Source organism: Astatotilapia calliptera, chromosome 19 (genome assembly GCF_964374335.1).
Source record: "Astatotilapia calliptera chromosome 19, fAstCal68.1, whole genome shotgun sequence".
NCBI lineage: Eukaryota > Metazoa > Chordata > Actinopteri > Cichliformes > Cichlidae > Astatotilapia > Astatotilapia calliptera.
This window is the reverse complement of record NC_137440.1, coordinates 18,840,711-18,867,619: the sequence shown is the minus strand read 5'-3', so window position 1 is coordinate 18,867,619 and position 26,909 is coordinate 18,840,711. Positions and strand designations below refer to the sequence as shown.

Genomic DNA, 26,909 nt, shown 5'->3' with positions numbered 1-26,909 from the left:
TCAAACAGATTTCATCAGCACGGGCACATTCATAAAAGATAATCGTGCACGGGAAATAAATAGAGAAAAGCTTTTTCATTACCTCCTCATCACATATAGATCAAACATTTATTACCCTTGATCAAACATTCATTACCCCGTGCATTTAAAAAAGTAAGTAGACAGAGCTCACATTACTCACTGTCAACACGGTCTGCACTTTCATTGTGTTTTTATCTTTCTAGTATCAGAATTAGTAACACTTTAATCAGTCTGGCAATAAGTATACACGAGTATGTTTAATAGAAAGAAATTGAAAGAAAAACATGCATTGAATATTTTATAATCTGCATACAGAAACCACTCAAAAGGTTTCACTTTCTTTCCCTTCAGCCTATGGCCCAACAAAGCAGCTGTTCTGATTTCTTTAGACTGAACCTGGCCATTGGCATGTGTCCTCCTCAGCTCCAGCCGTCATTATCCATCTTCATCTCTCCCTCCATCTGAGCAGATAGCTCGCTCTTCCTCCACTTCCTCTTCACCTATTCTGTCTGTAACAATCCTCACTTGTGTTCACTGCAGTGAACCCAGTAGTCCTGCAGTAGACCTCGACCGTTGGAATCAATAAAAAACAAACGCACAAGTGATTTAAATTTTTTTTTTTTGCATTAAAGCACCAGGAGGCACCTACTGCAAGGTCTAATCATATTTACAGCAATCTATCAAAATATATTTATTTTACCTGTCGATACAAATGCTTCCAAACGTCTTTACCTCCTTTTAAGCACCTGTCTCTTTAAAGTTTTTGGCTTTTTGTTTAATTTTACTCATGTTGGAAGAAATATTATACACTACTAAATATATTTTTGTGTTGTTTTATATACTAAATGCTAATTTGTGTGACTAATTAGTGAAATCTTGTTCAGATTTGATTTGATACTAATGAATGTATGTGTCACAGGTTTTATTGACAGCTTAAGTGTGCATGTTGAAGCTTATTTTATTAAGAGAATATTCAAAAACTAAGAGTGGACGTAAAGGAAACGTTATACAGTAGATGCTTCACCAAAATTTTGCACTAACTGTTTGGGAATTACACATTGTTTTATACAGAGTCTCTATTTTCAGAGTCTTAAAATGAACTTGACAAGCTAACATAATTTTACATATAAGAACTCTTTTTAATCATCTTTGCATTCAGTGACTGTCTGACATCTGTGATGCTCTGCCAGGCTTTTACTGCAGCCACTTTCAGCTCCTGTTTGTTTGTGGGTCTCTGTGCCTTCATTTTGTCTTCAGCATGACCTTTCCGTTTTTTGCCTTGAGAAACTCTTGGGTTACTATTACAGTATACTTTGGGCCATTATCCATTTGTACTGTGAAGCCCAATTAGTTTTGCAGCATTTAGCTGAATCTGAGCAGAGATTATATCCCTGTACACTTCAAAATTCACCCTACTGCTTCTATCAGTAGTCACATCATCGATGAACATTAGTGGCAGCCATACATGACAATGCCACAACACTGCTTCCACCATGTTTGAATAATCTTCACCTCATGAGCTGTTCCTTCCTGTTCTCTATGCTTTGGTTTTCCCATCATTTTGATACTGGTTACTCTTGGTTTCATCTTGACAAAGATTTATTTATTTATTTTCATAACTGTGCAGACTCTTTTCGATGCTTTCTGGCAACGTTTAATCTGGCCTTCTTGTTCTTGAGTGTAACCAGTGGTTTGGACCATGTAAACAGACACCCTGTTGTGTGTTTACAAGGCCAAAGATCATCTACCAATTGGCAAGTCCGTGGTTGGCTCCCTTCCTGCATGTGAGTTTGTGAATATTACATTAAAAGTGCTTATGCACAGAGAAAAGCACATAAGCGATTGAAGATTGTGGTAAAAAGTGCTTTGGTTGATCAAATAGAGCAGAAAGACATAATTAGGGATGGGTATCGTTTAGGTTTTATCCGATACCGGTGCCAAATCGGTACTTTTGAAATGGTGCCAGTGCTCAAACGGTGCTCAAACCGGTGCTTAAAGAATGGAGAACACAAAATTGGTCCAAAAACCTCTCATGTTCAGCTGTTTTTTGTAAAAAGATAACAATGTGTGCCTTTTCTGCAGCTATGGGGCATATATGGTATCACTCTTGGCTGGAAGCAGTGCCTAAACAATGGAAAAAACACAAACTTTGTCCAAAAACCTCTCATGTTTAACTGTTTTCCACTTTTTCTTTGGTCATTTTAGCCTTTTTGGCCAGGGTGAAGGGAATATCTGCCATCAAACAAGAAGACAGCTGCATGTAGCTATGATGATGTTTGCTAGTTCACCTTACATGCATTAATGTAATAACGTGGTTAGCCTACTCAACATAAATTACACACGAACAACATTTAGCTACTCACGCAGAGAAGAACGGCTGCTGCTGCCATCATCATCCGTCATCATTTCTGCTACACTGGCAGGGCTAGGGGCCAGGACTCTCCTCTTCGTGTTTTTGGGGGATGTTGCATAACAGGCAACCCACCCGCAGTAGATGCGCTCGGTGTGAGGTCTCGCAGCAAGCTATCAAATACGGCGCATTTCTGGGCTTTTAAAAAAACCGCTATGCGTCGCCAGCTGTTTCATCGGATTCTTGGTGTTACCTCCTTTGACAGTATCACAGTATCAGCTTAAAGCACTTGTTGCTGCTGAGTTTGCATATTTTGCTGTGAAGTACAGCCAGACTTTTGACCGCTTCGCCTTGGACATTTTTAATCTGTAGCTCTGCTCTAAAAGAGCGTACGTACCTGGGCCCGCCTACTATCCTCGGAAATGTAAAATGATTGGCTAGAAGTGTATCACAGCTCAGGAAAAAAAAAGCACCGAAATAAAGCACCGAAATGTGCGCTGCTTTTCGGTCTGGTTACTACCGTTTATGTCAGAACCGGTGCCATCATGGCACCGGACACCGGTACCCATCCCTACATATAATTATAGTTTATTTTTACTATTACATTCACAATTGGGATAAGCTTAAAGGCAATCTTACAAATTTAAAACAAGATGCTTGACAGACAGCTTGCATGTGTGCGTATGGGGAAAAAACCCCTGCAACAACACAGAAATGGAATTTAAAAACAAGAAGCATCACAGAGCAGCGGCAGAGTGACGCGGCTGTCACTCATGGAGACCTGCGTAGTAGCTGCTCTTCATCATGAGTCTGAGAACATGGGAAGCTGGCGCACAGACAGTGCTGCCAGACCCAATAACGTAAACATAATGAGCTGTAGTGTTTGGAGGGAACAGCCAAGTGTTAGTTTCTGCACCCTCCGCACCAGCTTGTGAGCTTCTCCCGTTGCCTGGCCTTGAGCATGGTTAGATAACACTGCATTAGATAACGGTGCACAAAACTTAAGAAAATGCCTGTTGGCTTCTTTCAGCACACATTATCAACAACAAAAGGCAACAAACAAAACTTATGACGAAAACTTGCTCTGATTTGGATTCTTTTATCTTACTTTTATTCTCTTATTCACCTTGTTGCAAAAAAAAAAGTTATGCTTGTTATACAGGAGAAGAAATATAAGAAGCTAAGAGATGCACATGTCCTCATTATGAGATGCTATGATAAAAAACAATGTTTAAAGCTCACATAGTTTCAGGTAAACTATGAAATTCAAAGATTCCTGTGAGTTATTCTGTCTCACAGCAAAACAAAAACCGGCAACGTAATTTCACCAACAACGGCATGCTTGCATTTTTCACTCAAGCAAGAATATGGTTAAAAATAGCTACTAGTAAAACGTGTCTTTGCATAATAATGGCTACTTGCTCCTTTGAGAAGGTAAATGAAAGCAGCTCCTAGACTCCCTGTTCTCTTTTTATGCAGATGATGATGCTGTCTGGGGAGACTGTCATTACAATAGCGATGGTGTGATTTTGCAGCTGTTTTTATTTATTTATTTTTTTGAAAGAATAGCTGAGAATGGGCGTAAAATAAAAGGGGGGTGTCGTGAGGTGAATAGGGCGCCAATGTCGTAGAGTAGTGTAATGAAAGAGTAGGTGAAGCAAGAGGACAGATAAGCAGGGAGGCTATAAACAGTGAGATATAATACAATGACAATGTAAGAAGATAGCAAGAAGAAACTGAGGGAAAGAAGGGAAGTGGTTAAAAAATAAATAAATAGAGACAGTACTGCACCTTTTTGCAGACTCATGTCTACCATGCGAGGTTCGGCCAGCTCCAGGAAGAAGTTCTTGTTTTTCTCATACTCCTCATCATCAATTATTTTCACGTGAACAAATTTGCTGCAAGAGGGAGGAGGGGAGGAGGAAGGGGGGGGGGGGGGGGGGGGCGTGAGAGAAAAAAGGACAGAAAAGGAGAGAGAGGGGAAAGAGAAGAAGAAAAAGGTTAATTTGTGATGGAGGGACACAGGAAGTGTGCTGTAAGTAGGATTAATAATCAGCATGGAAGAAAGGTTAGGAGGTGGAAGGTCAGCTTGCTTTGGACCAGCCTGTCTGTCAGCAGCTGGACATGACACACACACTGGTTTCAGTGAGCTCATTGGCTACAACGGGTGTCATGACAACCACATTTATCACGTCGCCAGACACAAGTGGAACGAGTACGAGGGAGGTGGGGGACGTTGAGAAGCACTCCACGGCAGGGCAGATAAAAAGAGCACAATGAACTGAAAACAGCAGCGTGTAATCACTCGGGTTGTAAAATGTGTAAACGAACATTTCGCAAGGGCAAGAAGGTGAATGAAGGATAAATGAAAAAAACTGCCACTACTACCTAAATTGATTTTTGCGGCTCAGTGTTTCAGCCAGAACCCCTTTAAACGAGATGGCCGGCTGGACACAGCGAGAGCTCGGCCACCTCTCGAGGCACAGACGTGGCAGAGGAAAGAGAGAAGCAGCTCGTTGCTGAGTTCACTGCTCCGGTTTGGGGAGAACACCCCTTTAATGAAGTGGAATGTCTGGAGGGCTCAGGCTCCTTCTCTGGAAAAGGACTGCTTGTGACTTCATCACACAGAAAAAGCTCAATATGGCACCTCAGCCCCAGCAGCGTTCTCACCACTGATCGCCCTAATTGATCTTTATAAAGAGTTATCGACAAGCGCAGGCAATTAAGTGGTCAGTAGGTACCCAGATGCCTCAGTGACTTGCCATATCGCAGCACGAAGCTCCTCGAGGAAAAGCTCTGTTGGATTCAACGGGATTCACGAAAACAGCTCATCGCACATTGTCTGGTGCTGGAAAATATAAGCAAATTCAAGTCTTGCTGCATTCACTACATCAAGGCCTTGAAAGCATTCCCTGCAAGCACAGACAGGTCAACAATACTCAACGGCGACGCTGCCGCCCCTCAGATAGGGATGACACACTTCATTATGCGTCTGACATCTTCACAGGAAGACGCTTTTCGTCTTGATCGGCCAAAAAACACAATTTTCCGCATGTTATTTAGGGAAAGTACTTGGAGAGCAGGGGTTCAGCTAGTAAGATAAGTAGCAGGGAAGCATTCATTATGGATAGCTGCTCATGTATCAAGTCAAAAAGCAGCTCCCTCTCCCAAAATCCCGCTGATGTACTTCCAGCACCATGACATGTAGCGCCGCTTGTGTCAGTCAAAGCACTGACACGCACAGAAGTCTGCCGCACAAACCAGCATGCTGCACACATGCCACGCATATAAAACTCCTAATCCGAGCATCTCGAGAGGAATGAAAATGCATAAGTAACCTTGCTGTAATGTATAGCCAAATTCCTGTCTCTGCCCGGGGTATTTTCTAGATCTGAATTTGAATTGCTGCGGGGTGTGAGCCTACAGTTTCAACCTGTTAGCACAAAGAAGATCCATGTTTGTCTTTCCCCCTCTCCTTTCACATTAGATCAGCAGGTGAGACGTCTCCAGTGCTGTGAAAAGCGCCTCAGTTGTCATCAGGACTGAAAGAAGAAAGACCTGGAGTCTGATGAGCAAGTGGAACACGGCAAACACACACACACACACACACGGCCTGGCTGCTGTAGGCAACGGTAATCTGGCCTGACATTCACAGCGAAGCTACAAATGCAGCCTCTCGATTAATCTAATCCCACATGCAAAAACCCCAAAACAGCTACATAGTTAATGACGCTGAGTAAAAATGAGCTACAGGACCCAGATTCCCAACTTTCTCTACGCACTTACTACAGTTTTCAAGCCAAGATGCTATCCTTGCTCTTAGATCCTTAGGTTAATTTAGAAATAGGCAACAAGTAATTAGACAAGTGAATTTTTTTATGCCTTAAACCTAAAAGAGTCACATTAGACACAATAATCTTAAAGTTATTGGATTTCTGCACTGCTTAAACCTAATATAGTAGAAAATCATCTGGAAAAAAAAATCATATTTAATTTTCCATGAGTTTGACCAACCTGACAAGGGACTGATGCCAATGAAAATGATCTTCTAATAATAAATGACCATATTAGTGTTATTGAATAACTTCTCAAAGAATGAGTCACATTTAGCAGGCAAATGAGTAAATGAGATCACAAAATTAATTTCTTTTTGTTTGTGTTGATAACAGAGTAAGCATCATGCTTTTGGAGCCTCTTCAACTGAAGTCAATAATAACCTTTCTGCATATTGGATACTACACTCCTGCAAACCCAATAGGCTCTGGTTTTAGGCTTTTAAAAATCTAGGCCAGGGGTCTCTAACTCCAGGCCTCGAAGGGCCAGTGTCCTGCAGTTTTTAGATGTGTCCTTGATCCAACACAGCTGATTCAAATGGCTAAATTCAAATGGCCTCAACATGTCTTGAAGTTCTCCAGAGGCCTGGTAATGAACTAATCATTTGATTCAGGTGTGGAGACCCAAAACCTGCAGGACACTGGCACTTGAGGCCTGGAGTTGGAGACCCCTGATCTAGGCAATGAAAGGAGATTTTATCCAATCACAAGCCTGTTTAGACAAGATCAGTACAAACCATAATATATCCTTCAGCATAAATTAGTACAAAGAGGAAAGAACATGAAGAAAGAAAGACTTTGTAGTGCGGTGGGTTAAGTAGCGGACTTTCACCTGGAAGAATGGGGTTCATTTCAGAACATGTGTTCATATGCCCAGGCTCGTCTGGTGGGAGTGTTTTATCTATGTTTTGGCCTATAGGATTGCTGCAACTTTTAAATGGCAAATGTTGAGGCTCATTGGTTGAGGCTCAAGAAGTAGCGCCCCCTGTATTAGAGTTTGCAGGGATGGTAATAGCATAGGACGAAGGTAAAGGGGCAGCTATGGACTATGGTTCACTCCTCTGCGAAGTTATACACTTTTCTCACCTGCTGGTTTAAAAAACTAAAAACGATTTGTTTTTTATTGTAAAAGACTGTGGTTTGGTTTTAAACACACACCTTCACATCAGTAATGCTTTATGTTGACAAGTTAGAAGTGACAGCCCTGTCTCACTAATGCCACAACCTAGTGTGTCACGCACCACCGCCAAAGGACACCTTGTGCGTAAGCGAGACACAGTGAGCAAGTGAGAAAAAGAAGAGGAAGGGTGAGAAGATAAGAGATAATAGAAAAGGAGTCCATACAATAAGTCCTTATTATAAGTTTGTATATGACTGGTGGCAAAAAAAAGGAAAAGAAAATATCTGTGTCCTGCAGTGTTCCCTTTTTCTAATTTAGAGTAATATTCACACCCATGGCACACACTTCACAAAGCATCGCAATCATAACTGCCGACAGGCTAAATATATTCACGCACAAACCTATACAGTGCTTAACAAATTTATGTAAACATCTGTCGTTAAAACAAGACAACAAATGTTTTGGAAATCTGTCAAAAACTCAGTCATGTCCAGAGGGCCGGCTCAAAATTTGGTTATAACAACATTAATCCGGTTTTGTTATTTGCAAAATAAATACCATTATTTTTAGTTCTGAACAAGTCAGAAATGAATCATACATAACATTCAGCCACTAAAATGACTCACACAAACAATTAATTTTGGTAAGTAATTTGGCATTATAATAAAAAATAATAATAACACACTCGACTATTTTTATATGCATTTTTTGCAAAATGGTAAATTTGAAAATTCATGGATAGCATTAAAAATGTCATTCAGATTAAAAGACTAGCACACACTAGTAGGTTAAACATTATTTTGGTAATTACCAATACTGTAGGACAGCTGTGGCATAAACCTTAAACTGGGTGGGGTTTAATAAATTTGTTAGACACTGTGCATGACATGAGATTTGTCTGTGAAAATTGTCAATAATTCGTTCATTCAGGCAGGTTGATACAGTTTGTGTGAGTGCATTGTCAAACATCTGCTGTGCACACTGACGCAAACCAGAGTGTTTAAAGAGAAGTTTTAATATCGCCTTTATCTACAGGGAGTGGTGTAACAGCAAAGCTTTGGATTGATGTGTTGACATAAAAGACACAGAGGGTTTGATAAAGTGATACAGTATACACAGACACACAAAGTACTGTAAGCTTCTGCTGCTCTGGTTTTATTTATAGTTTTTTGATACATTTTTTGAGTATGAGCTGCTGTGATATTAGTTTTTCGGAGGTGTAACAGGTATTTTCATGAACCAGTTGAGATGTGATTATCTAAACACTTATCTTTAGTCAATCTTTATGCAGTTAGCTTGACATGCACATTACAAAGGAGAAAAAAAGCAGCAGAAGTACAAAGACAAATGCATAGTGTTGATATGCAATTTCATATTAGTAATTTACTATATTTACTGACATGTAACAGAGAAATATGTGTGCAAAATACCAAGAAACAACAATTCCATCTATTAAATATATTAAATGACATGAGAAAATGGTACATGGCTTCAAATGAAGCTGCATGACATGGAAGTGTGTGAATGGGTGAATGACTGAATGTAGTGTGAAGCGCTTTGGGGTCCTTAGGGACTAGAAAAGCGCTATACAAATGCAGGCCATTTACCAGGCCATTACAAAGGTGGCAGATGGTGGCTTTACACATTAGCACAGGATGCTATAGCTTAATATACAGTAGTGTGCAGCAGTCTTGAGCCACCCCTCATTTCTTTCTATTTTGCTGCTAAGGAGCCGGACTTTTTTAACCTCCTAGGACCTGGCGTCCACATGTGTGGACATCACATTTTGGGTTGTCTAGACCAAAATACTAAATTTTGCTCTACAAGTGCCTGATTATAATTATACTGATTATACGAGGACATTATACTGTCACTGTTCTATCGAAATTTAAAGCAAATGTCCTCATGTGGATCTCATTGTTCTCAGAAAATACAAAATCAGGTTAAAAATAATTAAATTAATCTTTGTTTTTACATTCATCAGGTCCCAATCAGTCCAAAGAGCAAAGAGACATTAAAAATGCATGCCATGAAAGAGCTCAGGTTTTAGGAGGTTGTGATCTTGAGCGGTAGTTCTTCAGGCTTTTTGAAGCATTTTTTCTTTGGACATTGTCGGCCTTTTCACTCATTTTCATTCCAGTCCTTGTACATGATCATTTTCAGAGGAATGTTTTTTTGTTAAGCCACTCAATACTGACCTATGAATCATTCAAGCATAAAAAAGGCACCTAACTCAAGTGATGCACCAGTATTGTGCCTGTATATTACAGTCAAAGAAACAATTTTAAATGTTATCTTTTGGCACTTTGTTACCAGCAGCCTGCTGCAAAAATGTATAATTTGGTCCCTTTTGTTTAACTGAATCAATGAAAAATGACAAAGGTAACACAGCTTGACAAGCATAAACAAATATTTTTGCCCCAACAAGGTGATTCTTAAAGAGATAACAGCCAGTATATCTCAGTATACAGTATATCTCTGCATGGTGTGTAGTGTGTGCTTCAAAAATATTATGAAACTGGTCAAGTGGAGGACAAAAAACAGTGGCAGTCCTGAAAAAAAAAAAAAAACTATCTAGAGTAGATGAGTTTCAGAACAGTATCTGAAAGGTATGTCCTCGATGGGGAAAAAATCCAGCAAAGACCTGACACAGGACCTGACAGTTGCATCTGGCCCTTTAGTTGATCCATATACTGTTCACTGAAATGGTCTCAGTGGAAGCATGGCTGTCAAGAAGCCTTTTTTAAGGAAGGAGAAAAGGGAGAAAAGGCTGAGGAGTGCCAAATTACACAAGAACTGGGCTGAAATTCACAGGTAACAGGACTTATGGAGTGATGAATAATTTGAAATCCAAATTGTCAATATGCAGGAGAGAGATACAACTGTGTACAGCCATCTCTAAAACACGGTGGAGGTTCTGTCATAATTCTTGGCTGCTTTTTAGCGAGCGCTGAAGAGATCATACGAACACAGAAACATACAATCAGATATATTAATCCACCATCTAGAAAGCATCCGATTGGCATTTTCATACTGGCAGAGCACTTAAATATTATAGAGAAGGCAAATTTACTGATGAGCAGGATCTGAAGGTTTATGTATATGGTGGGGGAAAAAATTAAGTAAATATTAATAAGCAGTTTAATGTCAGTCAGAAAGGCTCTACTTTTGGTACATGACTGCGAGCTGCGAGGCTAGAGCAGGATAGAACTTATGACTCAGGAAACAAAGTTTCTGTACTTCCTGTAACTCTCAACAGATTGTGGTTCTGCACTGTACTTACAGTAGAAAGGCAAGTAAGCAAGACAGTCATTAAGTATATTACCTATGATGCCAAACTAATCCTTCAATGATGCTATCTGTAGCAAGTGGCTTTGATCCTTGTACCCCCTTACTGCATCCCTTTACTGTTCTACTTCTATGGAAATTGTGTTTGCTCTAAAATGTGGAAAAAATAATAAGTCATAAAGCTCAAGTATGAAATTCAGCAAAAATAACATAAAGTTGAATCTGCTCAGTTCTGTGTCATTGAATATGCATTCTTTGTTACGAAATAAGAAACACATCATGCAGGAAAGTACAGCAGAGTAAAAATGATGTCTTCGCACCAGTGTCCTCATTTGTTAAAGTGAATTACCCTAATGTGTCAGAATTAATGTGATAATGATTTATTGATGCTAACATACTAGACATGACGCCCTTAAGTTGAGTATTAGTGTGGGAAGTGCCAGTGGGTAATGACAGACGATTAGAGGGTTCACACCTCCGCTGCACTGGGCTGCCGGGCGGCCAGCAGTCTCTGTGTTCCCCAAGTCCAAAGCAGATGGAGAAGAGGAAAAAAAGAGGGATGGAGGGGGGGGAGGAGAAAAAAGTAAAGGGAATGAGACATGAAAGTGGAGGTGGTGCAGGGAGCCAAAGAGAGAGAGGGAGAAGAGATGGAGAGGCTGATACAGAGTGCCTCTTTCTCCCTCTGTTCTGTGGCCAAAATCCACACTGCGGCTGAAATTTGCTTTAGCTGCCACCTCCTCTCCATTTTCAGATGCCTCTTCTTCGACAGCAGATTTACTGTTTTGGTCTCCTCGCTGGCTTCGGTTCCACAAACACTAAATAATACAACCGCTCAGAGTGTGAAGCCACTGTGGTGGAGTAACACATCAGAGGAGGTGATATGTGAGATGTGTGATATCCAATCTCCAGTTTGACTTTTTGCTTGTCTGTTGGTGCAGACTGACCCTCAGATTATTGCTCAGCTTTTCAGCAAAGTTCTCTCTTTTTGAGAAAATCTTTGGAAAGACTCGGGTACTCAGGCAGCTGAAAGCATTGCAATTAAATGTGACCCTTTTTTTTTCCAGGGTCGTCCTTCTCTATAAAACACCTGCTAACACCAACCTGCTGTCTTTCTGGTTTAAACTAAAGACAGTGTGTCCAAAATGTCTTTCCTCTGTTTCCATCGACTGAGTTGCTTTTTCACCCTCACGCAAGGCTGCTTTTACACAGCATGCACGAAGGGACTCGAGCAGGGTTTTTAAACAGAACCCATTACTTCTACTTCAGTGGAGCAGCCCTTGTTGGTTGTAGGATTGTGAGAAGTTCACTTCCTAAAAAGTTTTTGTAGTAAACATCATTTGAATATTGCTAGAGGTAAAAGCAAACATGTCATAAAAGATCAGTAAAAACCAAATATTCCAAAACCAATCTCTTTTCCTTCGACAGATCTTGGAGACATCTCCGCACAAAATACCAAATAAAGCGAAGCCTATAAAGTCAGGGCGAGGACAAGGGGGGTGAAAAAAAGGCCCGGTGCCCTGTGGGAAATCAGTGCCTTAATTAAGCAGGCCTGGTTTCTGTCACCAAGCACAGGGATTATGGGCCTTACTCATTATAGTCCTGATTATTGCTTTTCCCCAGCAATCACAGAAAAAAAGCCAGTAAACACATTTGTCAGTGATTTCTTGCCAATCTGACAAGCTCACATCAGATTTAATACTCCACACCCAGCAGGCCTACATGACTGGTCTTCCTCTTACCCTCATCTTACTTTCATTCTTTTCATCCCTAAAAAGAGATCAAACTATACTTGACCTACTAGTAATCATCCCAAAGAGCAAAAGCCTTGATAAACAAAGAAATTTTGACTGACCTGCTTGAGTCAGACATCAATCTTATACAAAATCAAACAAAACTGAAAGTCTCTAATTGGCCGCTTGCAAATTTGCTGGACAAACTTTAGCCAGATGAGCTTTGAGTGGGAGTTGTTTAAGGGAAAACGCATCAGAGTTCGTGCAGTGGTGCCAGATGTTGTTTGAATAATACATGCGTCAAAGTGACTCCCAGTTTAAACAGTGCACAGTCGATTCAGGAGGAGGGAGAAAGCAATTTGGCCAAATTTACCAATACTGAAGATGTGATGTACTCCCTGTTATGTTCACTCAGTGTGAGGGGAAGGGTTGGCCTTGTATGTGAGAGACAGTCATTCATCCTGAGAACCCAAAGTCAAGCCCCCGCTCTGGCAAACACCCTCCCTTCTTAAGTGTCCTTGAGCAGTTCATGAAGGGTGTGATCACACTAGAGGCAGCGGTTGTTTGTAGAGAGAAATTGATTTCAGTGTTTATACAACTAATGTTTTAAAAGGGGCATAACATTCACACACAAATATGCACTCTGTATCTACAGTACTGCCAAGGGACTTGCGTGGTGATTTAGAAATAATACAATAATCTTTAATGAAAAAAAGAAAATGTTTTTGAGTTTCTAGTTTAATAATGCATTGTAGATTTAGTTCAGTCATTTGGACCTCTGGTGGAACTTAGCCCTGTAAAGCCAGTTCAGGTCATTCTATTTTAAATCAGTTCAATTCAGTTCCCATTCTATTTAAGTCCAATGTATTTATAAAGCACCAAGTCACCAACAAGAGTTGATGTACTATAAGGTAAAGAGCAGACCCCAGCAATTAGAGGACCCCCTATGAGCAAGCACTTGGTGACAGTGGGAAGGAAAAACTCTCTTATAACAGGAAGAAAAAAAGGGGCAGCCAAGAGCAGTTGGGGGTGAGGGGTAGAAAAAAGGACAACAGAATGGATGAACATCCTTACTAAGAAAAAAAACATCAATTTGCATATATGAGTTTAAATTTGTATATAATTTTTTAAACTGTTTTTTCATCCTAAACAACAACAACAACAACAACAACAGCAAAACATCAGAGAGTTCGAGTTAAAAAAATCCCACTGATGATGTCGAGATCTCAAAAACTCATGTATCAAATATAACACACTTGGTGCTACAGGTTTAAATTGATCAGAAACAAATATATCAGCACAAATGATTTGAAAAAATCCTGAACTTTGTTTTAATCACTGCTTTTAAAACTCATCAGTTTCGCTCAGTGGGAATCCCGGGTGACTCACCTCTGTTACATTTTTTCCTTAAGTATAACAAAAACACTTTATATCCAAATTATGAGATGTTAAGCTTGAACCTAGGAACATCCTGGTGTGCAATAATGTGTAGAAAGAGATTTTGCATCATATCCACACATCTAAAGTAAGTACAGAATGGGAACATCACCAAACTGCCCCAAAAGTAAATCTCATGCACACCATCTGGTTGCAAGATCTGTGGGAATGAAAGAATCTGCTTGGGAAGATTCCCCTGATCCAGTCTCCTTCTATTTCCACATGGAAATTTCCGATCTCAGAGTGTGTGAATATGGAAAACTTGGACACTATTATTCTTTTTCAGCAGAAATGGGGAAGACAACTGGAACTTCTAGGGTTTTGACCTCTGCCTTATGTTTGTAGTAGTTTTTCTTGTGTATCTCATATTTCTGTTCCAGGATATTGTGTAGATTCACTCACTTCCCATGATTTCGATTATGGACTACACACTTTACACCTTGAGAAAAAAACTTAATAATAACTTCATAACACACATCGTCTTCATTGTCTGAATCACTTTTATAAAATAATCTGTAAAATTTCTTCCAAGATAAGACAAATTTATATTTGCAGATAGCACCATTGCTTCTACAACACTGTATCCTAAAAAGAAAAAGCATTTTTGCTAATAACGTATTTGGCATATAACAAACACGTTGTTTACTGTTTCCTTCCCTGGAGAACTTTGATTATTTTGTCTTGTACAATATTCAGTTGTATGGTTACACAACACTTATTTACATAAAATTGAAATCCTTCTCCAAGCTTAGCCAAAGATTGTAGTTTGAATGGAACACCAGTCTCTGATGTATTAAAGTTGTGCTTATCATTGACCCCAACGCCCTCCTGCGGATGCAGGTCATAAATATGGAGCTTCATTTATTGCAGGTGAAATCCATCCATCCATCTTCCACTTATTCAGGGCCTGCAGCCTACATGGAAAATCCCAGACTTCCCTCTCCCCAGCCACCTCCTCCATCATATCCAGGGGAACACAGAGGCATTCCCAGGTCAGTCAAGAGATGTAATCTCTCCAGCGTGTCCTGGGTCTGCCCCGGGGCCTCCTTCCAGTGGGACATGCAATAGAGGGGTAGTAGCTCTACTCTCTCAAATGACTGAACTCCTTTCTACATTCTTTAAAGGAAACTAATTTCTGCCGCTTGTATCCACAATCTCTTACTTTCGGTCTCTACCCAGAGCTCGTGACCATAGATGAGAAGGTGAAAAAAATCCAGCCAGTGATTACGATGCCACAAAAACTGTGTCTAAGAAAATAATTTAGTTATCTAGGAATGTAATTTCTCTGTGACAGGGCTGCTCAATAACACCACAATTCTTTACATAAGGTGTAAGAGGTAACCTTGGGTTCTGTAGTCCCTCAGATTGGTATTTTGGACAACTATCTGATACCTTGACTAATAAATGGAATATTAAATCATTCCAAGCCCCCAAACTAAGCTCTACTTTGGTTTACTCACTCCGCTTTTCTTCTGATGCCTTTAAAACGACCACTTAGAAACCAGCGGTAGATGTCACTTTCACCTCGTCCACTATTATTTATTGTCAGTGGCTTCAAAAAAAGAAATGCAGTGTGCCCAGCCTTCACCCTGAGCAATCACGGCAAGCTCAGGGGACACAGCTGCAGTTAACTCTGGGGGAAGTGTCATGGGTCATGGCAACAGACTGATCAATAAAGTATTACATGACTTCACAATATCAGGTAGAGGACGTAGGGGAGGGAACGTTTTATCAGTTGCAGGCGCATATGCAAACACGCACGTATACAGAAGCAGATGGAAAGGTGACGCCTCGCAGTGAGGTACACGTTCCTGCAACTCACTGGGGTGTAACTCATGTCGAGAGCTTGCAGTGAGAACGCAGCCAGGTTTATTAATACTGCTGCAAAGAGGAATCATGGGTAGTCACGATGCTGGACTAGGTGTCAGATTTTATGGATTCCATGGCAGGACTGCAGCTGTCCCTTCTCAGCCCTCTCGCTTTCTTCAGCATAGCCTCACACACCTGCATCCATCTTTGTGGGAACATTATATCTCTCATTTATCTTGCCTGGTGGGCAGCTGATCAGGTTAGAGTGTGTGTTACATTTAAGAGAGGGGTGATCGTATATGCCCTCACAGACAAGACACGTATGAAATTCTCCAGCCTCGGATAGAAATGTGTAATGTAAAGAACCCGCTCCCATTTGCTGCTCTTGCTTTTCCTTGTTGTCATGGATACAAAACCCCTTCACCAGCCCGACTCTTCTTTAAATGCGATGCGTGACACACGAGCACTTTCTGCAAAACTTTTCCATTCATTTTCTTTTCATGTGAAGGCATCGAGCTAAGCAACACAATGAACCTGTCCCTGGAGGGAATAAAGACCCCTAACAGGTTTACCTCTGTCTGCTGACACACACTCCATTACTTCATCTCCGACCTGCACACACATTAACCTCAGCAGCTGTTGCAGGTGGCAGGAGGAAGGACCAGGAGTTCACACAGTGGCAGCTTGCTTCCTGTGCCCTATTGGATAGTTACTCCAGCACTTAAACCTATTTTCCACATTAGTAACAGCTGAGATTTCATAGTTCTCTTGGCCCTGCAGAGGGCACAAACAACACGTACCCTACTCTTGACATGCTCCTTAAACATTACGTTCAGAACGTAAGCTGAATCTAACAGTCAGGGCCCATGGTTCTGAGAAAATGGGATGAGCTTTTTACTATTTCATGTCTTTTTATATCACATATCTGATCAACAGGTGGTGGTAGCACGGCGTTTGGCAGCAAAGATGATGACTGAGAGTGAGTAAGCATTAATGTAAACAATGCAGGCTTTCAAATTCAAAAATGAGGAAGGAAATCTGCTTTTCAAAAATTACAAGAGGAAGGATAAAGTATCCATTGTCTGTCTTTAATCTACATGTCTGCATTATCAATTTTATCACAAATGTGTGAAAAATAAATACAATCCTTCAGTACTTTTGGCAATTGGGTTTTAACTACTTTTTTTCCCCTTTATTTGCTTTGGAAGTTTAAATTGTGAGCAGATTATACAAGTATGTTTTGGCTACAATGATCATGATCACTCTAGTTTATTATTAGAAAATAGAATTGCTTCATTATTAATGTCTGAATAAACATTTTACCTTTTTTTACCATAGACCTTGATTTATTGGAAAGCTATGAAACTGGGTAACAATCATTAACTGGACCTCAATCAAATTTTTAATCTTAACTCTTAACGCTTTGCGCAAAAAAATAGCTCTCATTATGCATTCGCTAGCTTAAGTCATAGGAAAGGGAAGATTTTTCCTAATAAGATTCGAAGAGAAAGGCCAGGGTACGGATTTTGGACAGAAAGCGGGGAAACAGAGAGCTCTGATAAACCAGGAATACTAAAGACATGAGGGACATGGCTGAGAATGAAATGTACTTTCTGGAGAGGCAAGAGACTGTCACTGATCTAAAGAGAGAGGCCTGGATTGGGAGGAGGAGGAAGAGTGGAGCTGGTCGGCTTCACTTGTCATGCACCCTTGCAACACTGTCTCCATAAAAACATGATGACTGCCAGCACTGAAGGAGAAAAAGACAAAAGAAGAAGATTAAAAAAGGGAGAGGACACTCAAAGGTGAGCGAAAGAACGGGGGAGCAAGTGAAAAAGCAGACAGCCATGCTCCATATTTTCTGAGCAGAGAGCAAGGCGAGCATCGGGTGTGGGATTTGGGGGGGGTGCACGCTCTATATTTTTAATTTTTTTGTGGGGGGAGGAATGTCTGGAGCAGGCCCAAAGGTCCTCCTCAACAAGGACACAACGCAATAAAACACTCAGAGATGAAGTGTCTGATAGGGGGCGACAAGGGAAGGAGAGGAGAAAGAGTAAGTAATAGAGGATGGAGTCAAGCCTCCACAAAGAAAGAAAGAGCACCAGCCTGGTGAGGATGAAGGAGATGGTCGAGCTGAGGGCAAGAAATGCACGAGTGTTATTCTGGGTGTCTGGTGTGGGTCCGTGACAGCCCAGAGAGCCGAAGCAGGCTAAGTTAAACTGCCGGCAGCCAAATGACAAACACCATCATATATGAGTGACTTGGGAGAATGAAAAGCTCCCATTGCATCAGGGACGAGTAAATCTTAGAAATGCAGTGCACATAATAAAGCATAACCTTTCTTGTCAGAAACAAGGCAAATTGTTACAGTTTCGGAAAAAGAAAGCTGGTCTCCGCTGTTGCTCTACTTGCTCATCCGTGGGCCTGGGTCAAGACTCTAAAGCCATTAGATTCTTTGACTGTATATAAACAGTCAAAATATGTAGGTTTGCAAATAACTGTAAATTGCCTGTTATTTTCTCTGTTACTTATTTGATGACTTTAAAAATTATTAAATTTGCTTAACATACACAGTATAGTAGACTAAGTTACTCCATTCAAGAAGTGCATGGTGAGAATACTGGTGAAATACATCTGCCGAGGAGAAGAGCCAACATCTAGCTTCAAAGCAAGAATCTGATGATGGTGCATTAGTAACACAGGATTGGTAACTTCCTAGTGCTAATCGACATACAAAGGTACTGGAGCAATAGAGCATGATGCCATCCAGATAATATCATTTTCAGCAAAGGCTTGCTTGCTTCTTTTCAGCAAGACCGCAATGTGCATGATTCTGTAGAAAGAGTTCAGGTGCTAAATTTGCAAGTGAAAATAGATTTTTTTCAAAATATGTAAGTAATAGTATCCTGTTGCTCTACTGATTAAAGTGTACACGCTGTATTTTTTCCTTAACTTTATTTCTTCTTAATTTCTATCAGAAAAAGGAAATAAAATTGTGGCTTCGAGTCTTTCTCCACTTCTTGTCACACTGTCCCACATCACTATCTGAACAGTAATAACCTTAACATATTCTTATTATTCATTAGCCCAACAGCCTTATCAGTTGGTTTTTCGAATTTAATTTAGACTTGGGATACGAGGCTATTGAGCCTCACTTCCAGATGACTGAGAATAATTTCCCCACACTGTCGCGGCCAGTGTCAAAGTTGTCAGCAAAGATAAAAGGTAACTTAGCCTACTGTCTAATTTATTTCTGCCTGCCGGTTTTTCTTTCAGCATGACCACAGTCGTTCGCAGAACACGACTGTTCCAAGATATCTGACTCCCACTGAACAAAAAATAATTTAGCTAGAAAGCAAACATAAAAGTCATGTTAATGTCCACAGGGACTAAATGTCATACATCATTGATGGCTGTACAGAAATTCTCTACTCCCCTGCTCTCAAGGAGGACACAGCACAGAGGACCTATTTTAGAAGAAAATGTGCAGTTGTTTAAATATTTTCCCTCACACTCTCTGCAAACATAAAAAGTACAGTGATCCTGCTCATGAAGAAATACGAAGAAGAAATCTTAAACAAATGGTTATAGTTGATTTATATCATACCGTATATACATATCATTATTCATCTAGCAAAACTAATGAGTCCAAGTCCACGAACGCTGTCAGAACTTGGGCCTCAGTCACAAAAGCCTAAAGACCAGTCGGTGACCACCTAGCATCGCGTAATTCTGCAGTAGTCACCAAAAAAGAGGGTGCAAGGAGATCTGAAAGTATGAAACAAAGAACTCTTTGGCCTGAATGCCAAGTGTCATATCTGGAGGAAACCAGGCACTGCTCATCACCTGGCCAATACTATCCCCACAGCGAAGCAGCATCATGCTCTGGGATGTTTTTCGGTTTTATCTTCTAATAGGACAACGACCCTAAGCACACTGCCAAGATAACAACGGAGTGGCTTTGGGACCACTCTGTGAATGTCCTTGAGTGGCCAGAGCCAGAGCTGTGCTCCATCCAAACTGATGGAGCTTGAGAGGTTCTGCAAAGAAGAAGAACGGGAGAAACTGCCCAAAAATAAGTGCATCAAGCTTGTAGCGTCATGCTCAAAAAGGCTTGTGGCTGTAATTGCTGTCAAAGGTTCTTGAACAAAGGTTGTGAATACCTATGTGCATGTTATCCTTTTTTATTTTTAATACTTTTGCAAGACTTTAAAGCAAACGTTTTTCACTTTGTCATTATGGGGTATTGTGTGTAGAATTTTAAATTGAAAATATGAATTTAATCCACTTTGGAATAAGGCTGTAACATGACCAAGTACAAATGGGGATAAGTCTTTCTGGGTGCTCTGTATATAGCATTATTATCACTTTAACCTTCAAATCAATCATTGTCCTTCAAGGAGAGGTCAGAGGTCAAATGTGACATAATATTTTAAATCTTTATAAGGTACTTTCTATGCTCTGACAATACAAACCACACTTGCAAGAATCACACACTTAGCTTATAACTTGTAGTTATAAGGCTTTTTGTCTTTTTTTTTTACCAATAAATCCTTAAGCTGGCCTTGAAGACCTCGGTGGATGTAACAGAAATCCACTCTACGCTCCTACAAAGTTTTATCAGAATTCCTTCAAACGTTTTCGAGCATTCACATTTACAAATACATGCGAATGCTACCAAAAACACGGCCTCTTTGGCAGAGCTAATGTAGCACAAATTAACAGTTATAGTACTGTGCAACAATAACACAAGTGATCATTGTCAGTATAACAGTTAAGACAAACAGGCCTGTACACTATAAATAAAGCCTAAAATAAAATCTAGTGTGCCCTCTTTGTTATGCACAGTATGTACCAAATAGAGGTATCATCACGTATCGAATGGTGGTTTTCGAGCAGTAATTTAGACGCCTACTAAATGATGATCCCTAAAGTTGGGTCATCACAATGAAATCCTTCTCTGTAATTACTAGGGCACGCTGTCACTACCTGTAATGTCTGAATTAGAGCTCCAACCACACCTGTCTGTCATGTTGGCTTTTCTGTGTGTTACGCTCTAGAGGAGCTGGGCAGCAGACCAACCCCAGCACAGGTTTCACACATAAGGCATCCCTTCCTCTGCTCCCGTTCTGCACATTAGTGTTATGTTCTGCTTCTTTTATTTTTTCCTGCACCAGGAACAGAGGAGACCAATAAAAGAAAATAAGAAATAAGACACCTCAGCAAATCTCTAATCAAGCAAAAGAAAGCACATTTATGAGTGTGAATATGTCAGTTGGCGCAAATGTTCCTGAGCATTATGTCAATTTGCGCATTCTGTGGATGTCACCATTTTTACAGCTACAGTGGAAAGAACAGATGTGGCAGAGGGATTGAAGTTTTTTGCATATGTCCAAATGTTGCTTTTCTTAGCAGGATAAATGGTGTTTTAAATATTGAGAATGAGGACGAATGTAAGACGAGGGCATTTTTTAGGGAGTGAACCGTCTGAAGAATAAATCAGTATTTCAAAATGTCAACAGCTTAGTTATTCTTGTGACTACAAAACCGATTTGAAAACAACTTGCTGCAAACCTACAGTATATTTGGCTGCCACAGTGTTACACTGCTAACACATTTCACTGCGTGTTATGCTTGTATAACTATGCATGTGATGAATAAAGAATCTTGAATCTCATAACCATTATTGTATGAGTGCAACATGAGGTAAGGGTGCTGTTGTGATATTTATTCTGCTCGTCCACTGTAACCTCCAAATTTATTTAATTCGAGGGAACATCAGTGGTCCTGACAGATGAACTCCTCCAGAAAAAAAAGTTGAACCTGGCTCAAAACTTGGCTCAGTTGCACTGCGTTAGCCAATGAAATACGGGTGCCACTGAGTGTCATTCTGCTGCTTACAATTGGTAAGACAGAAAAGAAAGGAACTGCAGCAGTGATGATAAAATCCTGTGTCTTTTGAAGGCGGGCCCTCATGGCTAGGGGTTATGGCCACAACCATGAATGTCACCCTGCATCTCTCTCATATTATTTCTTATTTGCTGAGATTTGGAAGCATCACACGATCAGACAGGAGCTGAAGCAGTCAGAAGATCATAGAGAGCACACAGTTTCAGCTTTGTTTTTCAGTCACCCAGCTACTACATTAACCAATCCCAGCTGTTCAGGTGCACATTATGGGTTGCCTTTTTTGTGACCTGAAGTTTTTTGGGGGGGATTTCACCTTTTGAGTACATAATTTGGGATATGGCCACTGTGAATTGGGCTTTGAGTGCTCCCAAAATGCAGATGACCTACAGATCAATATTGTTTTCAAATTCCCACTGTTTGGACATACACTGGTGCTAATGTGCTGCTCACATTATGTAGACACAGAGTAAACAAACCGTTTACTCAGTTTACCGAAAGAGAGACAGAGGTGTGAATGGTAAAATTTTCAGCTATCTCTTGTAAACAGCCATTACTGCTGACTTCCTGCTTTTATTAGAGTAGCATGCAGACAATTCTTGTGTGCAATGATGGGTTATTAGTAATGTTTGGGCAGCCTCGCTCACAGAATTATCTCTAAATGGAGATGTTAAGAACAGTGCTCTCCTGCCTCGAGGTTAACTCATTCACTGCCAGCCATTTTCAAATCAGGTAACTCCCCACTGCCAGGGTTTTTGAGCATTTTTACTCATTTTTGAAGAGCCACAGAAAACTGTGTGTTATGATCATATAAACGCTGAACCTACCAAAATGAAGAACAGACTCTCTTCTTTCATCCAAAAAAAAAAGCTTGTTTCTACCATTTTCCGTTCTTTAGTAATCAGCTGTAGAAGAGAGGTGGGTTCCACCAAAAATGCCTGTTTTGACCAAAAAAAGGGAGAAAACGAGCTTTTTGTGAAAAATACATTTCAAGCAGAAAAGTGCCTTTGACACTAATATTTCTTGCTTTGTGACACCTCTAACATATAAAATAGTTTTTCACTTCTATAAAACAGAAATAACACTGAGAAAGGTTATGTTTTATCAAAACAATTTATTTACAAATATATGAAAAAATAACATTCACTGACAAGCTGCCCGAGGTTGTATTCTGGCCCCTCCCATTGAAAAACGTAATTGACGTCTATAGACGTCAATGGCAGTGAATGAGTTAAGATGATCACATTTCTAAAATCCTATTTTTTTCTTGCTAAATACAGAGACTTTCGGTATACCCCCTATGTGCCATAAAGTAAAACAGGCTGAAAAGACAAAAATCATGTTTTGATTGTACAAAAAATAGACGACTCTTTAACCTTTAGACCACTCTTTAAGTAGATGTGACGTGTCTTTGATTTCATTTAAAGCAAAAACAGGGTGAATGAGAGTCCTAACAAGAACTACGTGTGTGTGTGTGTGTGTGTGTGTGTGTGTGTGTGGGGGGGGGGGTTGGTTTCAGTGGGGGGGCTCATTTGATTCGATGCAGACATTGAAAGACATCACTGATTGGGAAGCGGATCGCACAGGGAAGATGCACACATTTCTAAAAATAGTCAGGGACATGGATTCTTTCTGGCAGGGTGTGTGTGTGTGTGTGTGTGTGTGTGTGTGTGTGTGTGTGTGTGTGTGTGTGTGTGTGTGTGTGTGTGTGTGTGTGTGTGTGTGTCAGTCAAATACCTCTGTGTCTCTGACATTTAATGACTACAAGCATACACCCTATAATACAGCAACGCACTTTAACTCACATGAACACAAACTCTTGAAAACACCATGAAATTGTGATCACTATTCAGAGCCTGGGGTCCTGCACACACAATGCTGCCATACAAACTCCACATACGCATACATAACATGCTCATAGCTAGGTTTAACTCTGCAATTCTCTACAGTACATCACAGCTTTCTAACCTTAGGGCTGGCAACCAATGCAGTGTCTTCTGATGTTGAAATGGGTCCCTTGATAAATTCCTAATTATACAGAAATGACTGTGGAATGTCTTCAAATGGCCTTTGGGCTGCATAGAACAAGTATAAAACGTCACACAGCTTGCCAATGAATTTCCATTGACCGGCTTATGAGAGCAGCTTTATTTCTGCCCTCTGGAGCGTTAAAACACTCCTCTACTGTATGTAGTCTACAGCCTCAACCTAAACATTTCCTTCAGTAGTTACTGGGGTCAATGTGTATTTTGGTCTCAACACAGGGCTGAATAGCAAAAACTAAGATTCTGAACCTTACATAAATTCATGCCCCTGCTGTTCACGTCTTCAAATGTAGTGCTGTGAGGCGAGCAGGTGCAAGGTTTCTTCAGCTGGCATGAGGGTTTGGGTGGAGGAATGGGTTGTTAACAGCAAGGTTAACCTCTAAATCAATCTGGCCCTATTATAATATACAGTATCTATCCTTGTCTTCTAGGTGCTGAGAGATAAACCCACAAGAAAAAAAATGAAGTCAGCTTTGGAAACTGAGCACAAAGGGTAGAGAAGACTGCTGGCTTTGTCCCTGAGAGAGGATGTACTGCATTATGCATTGTATGTTAGTGAGTTTAAGAGGTTAAACTCACTATCTGCCCATAAATGTGCTTGGAAGTCTGTTTTTCCAGCTCCAGTTTATGCAACAAATCCAAGCATTTTTATTTTTTCATAAGTCACCATTAAATGAAACTGATATTAGAATATTGTTCAGATGTTCATTAAACATTTGCACAATTTAAAATAAAGTTTGTTAGCTTCCAGATGTGAGTTAAGAAAGGTGAAACTTTAGCAGGAACTGCAAAGATATTAGTAATATGCTAGTGCTTTTACTGCCAGTTTAACTGTGTATTAAATTCAATCTTATATAGTGTCACTTCCCAGAAGTTATCTTATATTAAAGGCAATCCAATCACAGAACTCAACCTCTTGGCCACCTTTGTGTTGTTGGAGCCTCTTGGAATATTTTTAAAGGGCTTTATCACACAGATACTATGGCCTGTTGGAAGATAAAGCTGTACTCCAGTTTTGATGAATGGAATTCACATATTATTGTATTAGTCTCTAGAACTAATGCATGACTACCAGTCCAGGCTTCAATCCAAAGCGCAGTATCGTGTGTATGTTCCTGACAGTCTCTGGCTGGGCACCCTACTGTCCATACAATATAAGTAGACTTTAGGGAGATTTCTTTGACAGTAAAACAGTACAACAAATGATAAAATAACTTAAACTTTACTGCCTGTGCTTAGAGCGGTGGTGAAGACTTGCACATCTCCCATTAAGAAAGAGAAGTTAAGGGATTTCATGTAGCATAAGAATCATAATCTGACACTATATACTGTGCATATACACTCACTAGCGTCTTCATGAGTTGCACCATGCTAGTACTGGGTTGAACTGTCTTAATTCTTCATGGCATGGATTCAACAAAGTGCTGGAAACACTCCTCCCAGAGATCCGGGAGATTTTGGTCCATGATGAAATGATAGCATCACACAGCTCCTGCTGATATTTGTCTTCTACATATCCTGGTTCTAACAAGTGATTATTTGAGTTATTGGTGCCTTCCTATCAGCCTGAAACAGTCTGGCCATTCTCCTCCGACCTCCGACATCAACAGCGTGTTGTCTTCCAGAGAACTTCTGCTTATTAGATATTTTCTGTTTTTATACCATTCTTTCTAAACCCTACAGGGTGGGGAAATCTCAGTAGATGAGCGTGGCTGGCACCAACAACCACATTCAAAGTCACTTAAATCACCTTTTCTTTTCCCATTCTGATGCTTAGTTTGAAGTTCAGCAGGTCGTTTTCACCATGTCTACATGCCTAAACGCATTGAGACACGACCATGTGTTTAGCTAATTTGAGAATTTGCGTTAATGAGCTGTTGAACAGGTATAACAAATGAACTGGATAAAGCATTACCAACTTCCAACAGGTATCACAGTGTTGTGATTAAAACTAATGTTAGAAAAGCCTAACTAGATTACTTACTTTTAAGCGTTAAAGTGGTAAAAAAAAAAATCTGTTTGTCATATTGTGTGTTTTGGACAATAAAAGACTTGATTATAGTGAACAGAATTTCTTCGAAGTCTGTCAGGGTTAATGTGCACTCTGTATTCAAAGACCTGTAAATGCATAATTTCACAGTATTAGGGGTATTAGTGTTATTTTAAATATGCATAGAAATCTGAAAACAAATGTGCAGAAATGCAGTACGATCACTGTGTGTTTAACAGTTACTGAGAAGATGTTTGTCCTGCCAGCGTGCTGCTTTCTGTCTTCACTTCAAAGCACAGCTGACAGTTTGTTACAAAAAAAAATTAAAAATCTTGAATTTCCTTCACATGTACTCTGTACGACTGATAGTTCCCTTGCCACATTACACCTTTCTATAATGCAGACAAGGATGCTTGCATACACACACATACACACACACACACACACAGAAGATGAATGGCTGCATGGCGTATTCCCATCTCGCGCACACACATAGCGACAGGGAAAATAGGGGTGGAGGAGTAACAGGAGAGGAAAGAATTGAGATGAGCCAGGAGAGGAGGATGATTCAACATGTAAGGGAGGAACTCGCCTCCGTCGCACTGTATGTCCTCTGGTGTCTGATGAGATTATTGGGTGGCTCCTCCCTCCCTCCTGGCCCTCAGCTGTGTTGTCTTAAAAAGATTAACCACACCATTGTCTCTGCCAATAATGACGGGATAACAGGGCCTCTGCCTCACAGGGAAAGTTGAAATGCTCTGCGCTAATTCCATCCCATGGAGCGTGTTGCCATCATCCGTCCTCATGAATCCTGATTACCATTAGCTAACAGCGCAAGAGATCGGATTGGGTGCCCGAGTCGCGCAATCTGTCCCACTAAGCACAGCCCAGTGCTGGGGAGGTATTCTACCTGTTTGGAAAAGACTGAGGCCTCTTTCCCCAAATTTACTGGCAGCAGCAAACAGTTAACAGGCCGACAGACCACACTGTTACCCGTGAAGCCAGCAGATTATAAATAACGAGCTGTGTGGGCTGATGAGCTGCTGATATGAACCTTCTCACATCTTATCATAACGCCACGTCAAATCATTATCATTTCACAACTGAGATCCAACAGCCTCTGGGCAAAACTAATTACGTCTACCTGAGTTGGAACACTGAGTACAGCATCATCTTAAAAACAGCAATCACATATTCAGAAATGACTCCTTTATGATATTTTATACTCCACAGAGGTATAATTATAATTATCCATTTTCACTAATTTACACACTATTTCATTTATAATAAAGCATAAAATATGTAAACGCTTAATGTATTTGTATTTGTCATGACCTGAGAGATGTTGACTTTCCGATCATAATTCTCTAATGTCTCTG

The 26,909-nt window shown here is 40.4% G+C and overlaps 1 protein-coding gene across 3 annotated transcripts in view; it reads right to left on the bottom strand.

Moving 5' to 3' along the window:
• slc8a3 (solute carrier family 8 member 3) overlaps positions 1 to 26,909 on the bottom strand; it is a 133,975-nt gene that overhangs the window by 40,996 nt on the left and 66,070 nt on the right. For all 3 annotated transcript variants that reach the window (XM_026151343.2, XM_026151346.2, XM_026151347.2), the window contains exon 3: positions 4,163 to 4,269. In XM_026151343.2, coding sequence (XP_026007128.1) covers positions 4,163 to 4,269 — 107 coding nt within the window. The remainder of the gene's footprint in view (positions 1 to 4,162; positions 4,270 to 26,909) is intronic.